Here is a 3,395-nt window from a genome sequence, read left to right on the forward strand (position 1 = left end):
TTTCCCAGGCCATAGCAGCAAGCTGGATTGGAAAAGGAGCAGCCGGGACCAGAACCGGCGCTCAAATGGGATGCCGGCGCTTCAAGCCAGGGCGTTAACCCACTGCGCCACAGCACCGGCCCCTCCTGATTTTTTAGTATGCAGGTGGCCGGCGCAACGCGCTGATCCGAAGGCAGGAGCCAGGTACTTATCCTGGTCTCCCATGGGGTGCAGGGTCCAAGCCCTTGGGCCATCCTCCACTGCACTCCCTGGCCACAGCACAGAGCTGGCCTGGAAGAGGGGCAACCAGGACAGAATCCTGTGCCCCGTTTGGGACTAGAACCCGGTGTGCCGGCGCCGCAAGGCTAGTGAGCTGCGGCGCCGGCCTAGTATGCAGTTTTAAAATTTAAAATGTATGCAGGCCGGCGCCGCGGCTCACTAGGCTAATCCTCCGCCTAGCGGCGCCGGCACACCGGGTTCTAGTCCCGGTTGGGGCGCCGGATTCTGTCCCGGTTGCCCCTCTTCCAGGCCAGCTCTCTGCTGTGGCCAGGGAGTGCAGTGGAGGATGGCCCAGGTGCTTGGGCCCTGCACCCCATGGGAGACCAGGAAAAGCACCAGGCTCCTGGCTCCTGCCATCGGATCAGCGCGGTGCGCCGGCCGCGGCGGCCATTGGAGGGTGAACCAATGGCAAAGGAAGACCTTTCTCTCTGTCTCTCTCTCTCACTGTCCACTCTGCCTGTCAAAAATAAAAAAAAAAAAAAATGTATGCAAAGTTTTAAACTAATAGGATGAACAAAGGTATCCTTAACATTTTGCTTATTTGCCCTATCTGTATGATAAATTTTTTTTTTTTTTTACTGGCCACAGCGCCAGCCCCGAGGCTGTAGTATTTGAACCCTCGCTATCTTCTTTCCCCTCTAAATAGCCACGCAGTAAGATCCTACACACGTCATTCCAGCCCAGTCCAGGGCCTTGTTCCACAGCTCAAGCCAATCAGCTGTGGAATTTAGCATGGCCGCAGAGGTGATGCAGACGGCTAGTGCAGTCCTTTGGCTGAGAATTAGCAAAAGCTACAAATCAGGAGTTTTCCGCCCGTTCACCGGCACACACAGGCTGCCCCTGTGCTGTTCGGCGCGTGCTGTTTTCCGCACCACGTCGTAACTGGCCTTTCCCGGCAGGTCCAACTTGGAACCAGAGAGCGGTTAACAGGTGTGGGAGGCCCCAGGCTGGTCCCCCCCGGGGGCGGGGCTTGGACGCGGGCTCCGCCCCCTACGCGGCGCGCGTGGTCCCGCTGTGTGCGCGCGCAGCTACGGCTCCGACCGGCGCGCTTTGCTGGCGCTCCTGCCGCCGATGGTGCTTCTCGGGAAAGCCATGGCCAGTAAGTGGCGCGGCCTGGCGTGGCCGCTCAAGCTCGCGACAGTGAGGAGGCTTTGGCGCGGCGTCGGTGGACAAACAGCCGCCTCCTCCTTCAGTCTCATCGTCCCCGCCGCGCCTGCGGCCTGCCCGGACGCGATTGTCCTCCGGGCTCCGGCGACCTGAGTTGCTTCCGGACCGGCAGCGGCGCGAGATTACCGGGCCTGGGGACTTGCGGTTCTCGGCGTGTGGGTTGAGGGAGGTGTTGGAAATCGGAGGCCCGTACGCGCCAGTTCATGGCCTTCCTCCCAAGAACAGACCAAGAAGGTGCCCCGGGGGACTTCCTTTCCAGCTCACTGTCCTGCTCCGGAGTTTGGCTTGAGAGGTTGCTGTGCCAGTTATTTTGTCCGGTGACTTTGTGCAGCTTCCCCTCTGCCTCTAAGTTCCTCGTCTGTAAATTGGTGTTAATGATACTTCACAGACGTTTATGTGTGGGGGGAAAAATGTTATCCCATAGCGTTCTAGTCTTTTTGACCCCCTTGGTTAGAACAGTTTTTTAATGTTTATTCATTTAGTTAGGGGGAGAGAGAGATACCCCAACCCCTGGTTCACTTCCCAAATATCTGTAGGAACTCAATGCAGATCTCCCACGTGGGTGACAAGGACTCAATGGCTTGATCTATCACCTGTTACTTCCCAGGGTGCATTGGGAGGAAGCTGGAGAGGAGCCCACAGGTAGTATGGAACCAGGCTTTCCCATATAGGACACAGGCATCTTTTTTTTTTTTTTTTTTTTTGATAGGCAGAGTGGACAGTGAGAGAGAGAGACAGAGAGAAAGGTCTTCCTTTGCCATTGGTTCACCCTCCAATGGCCGCCGCGGCAGGCGCGCTGCGGTCGGCGCACCGCGCTGATCCAATGGCAGGAGCTAGGAGCCAGGTGCTTTTCCTGGTCTCCCATGGGGTGCAGGGCCCAAGCACCTGGGCCATCCTCTACTGCACTCCCTGGCCACAGCAGAGGGCTGGCCTGGAAGAGGGGCAACCGGGACGGAATCCGGCGCCCCAACCGGGACTAGAACCCGGTGTGCCGGCGCCGCTAGGCGGAGGATTAGCCTATTGAGCCGCGGCGCCGGCTGGACACAGGCATCTTAACCACTTAGTCCACCCTGCCTTGGTAAGTCCCAATGTTACATTAAGAAGAGTGTTAGCCTATCCCGGGACCTTGACAGCCATTGTGTCTTATTTTACAAATGAAGAGAATTGTAATCAGGCAGAAAACCTGAGGTTCTTGTCTAGCTTGTATGCCAATGGAAGCATGCAGATAACGATTTGAAGTGTAAGCAGAGAAGAATATAATTGGTTGGCCAAGCCAGGAGCAAGATTGCCTTGCAACCTAGTACCAGGCTCCCTAAACAGGCAGAAGTTACAGATTTCGTAGAGCGTGTTTCTAGGGAAATTATCCATGTTAAGTTTATGGAGAGTTCAAGAAGGGTTATTTAATAGGGAGTATGAACGGTGGGCATTTGGCACAGTGATTGACGTTGCTTGGGATGCTCACATTCCGTATCAGAGTACCTGGTTAGAATCCTGGCTCTGGACTTCTGATCCAGCTTCCTGCCAATGCCCGCCCTGGGAGGCAGCATGTGTTGGCTGGAGTACTTGGATCCCTGCCACCCATGTGGGAGACCTGGATTGAGTTAAGGGCTCCTGGCTGTTGTGGACCTATTGGGAGTGAAATAGCAAATGGAAGATCTCTGTCTCTCTCTTTCAAATAAAAAATGGAAATAAAAATGAAAAAATAGATAAATGCAAACACTAAAAGGAGCCAGCACACCTGCTCTGTGAGTTACCGTATATGTTGTGTGCATTCCATGTTCATCTGAGGATGGAGATCTGACTGTAATGAGGGGTTGGTCTTGGTTTCTCTGCATGAGAAGGATGAGGGTGAGGGTACCATCTGGCTGTGTGCAGGCTGCTCAAGCCAGCCATGGCTAGATGGGGTCTTGCAGCTTCCTGATAAGAAGTGTGGGATGCTGAGCTGGGTCCGGTCATCCACCATACGGCTT

The 3,395-nt window shown here is 55.2% G+C and overlaps 1 protein-coding gene across 2 annotated transcripts in view; it reads left to right on the forward strand.

Moving 5' to 3' along the window:
• The first annotated feature begins 1,272 nt into the window (after positions 1 to 1,272).
• NIT2 (nitrilase family member 2) overlaps positions 1,273 to 3,395 on the forward strand; it is a 24,667-nt gene continuing 22,544 nt past the window's right edge. For both annotated transcript variants that reach the window (XR_016233072.1, XM_008267041.5), the window contains exon 1: positions 1,273 to 1,357. Coding sequence is in view for 1 of the 2 variants with exons in the window: in XM_008267041.5 (XP_008265263.3) it covers positions 1,330 to 1,357 (28 nt within the window). In the remaining variant the exon portion in view is untranslated. The remainder of the gene's footprint in view (positions 1,358 to 3,395) is intronic.

This window comes from Oryctolagus cuniculus, chromosome 4, assembly GCF_051225735.1.
Source record: "Oryctolagus cuniculus isolate XC-2025 breed Fujian yellow rabbit chromosome 4, ASM5122573v1, whole genome shotgun sequence".
NCBI classification, from domain to species: domain Eukaryota; kingdom Metazoa; phylum Chordata; class Mammalia; order Lagomorpha; family Leporidae; genus Oryctolagus; species Oryctolagus cuniculus.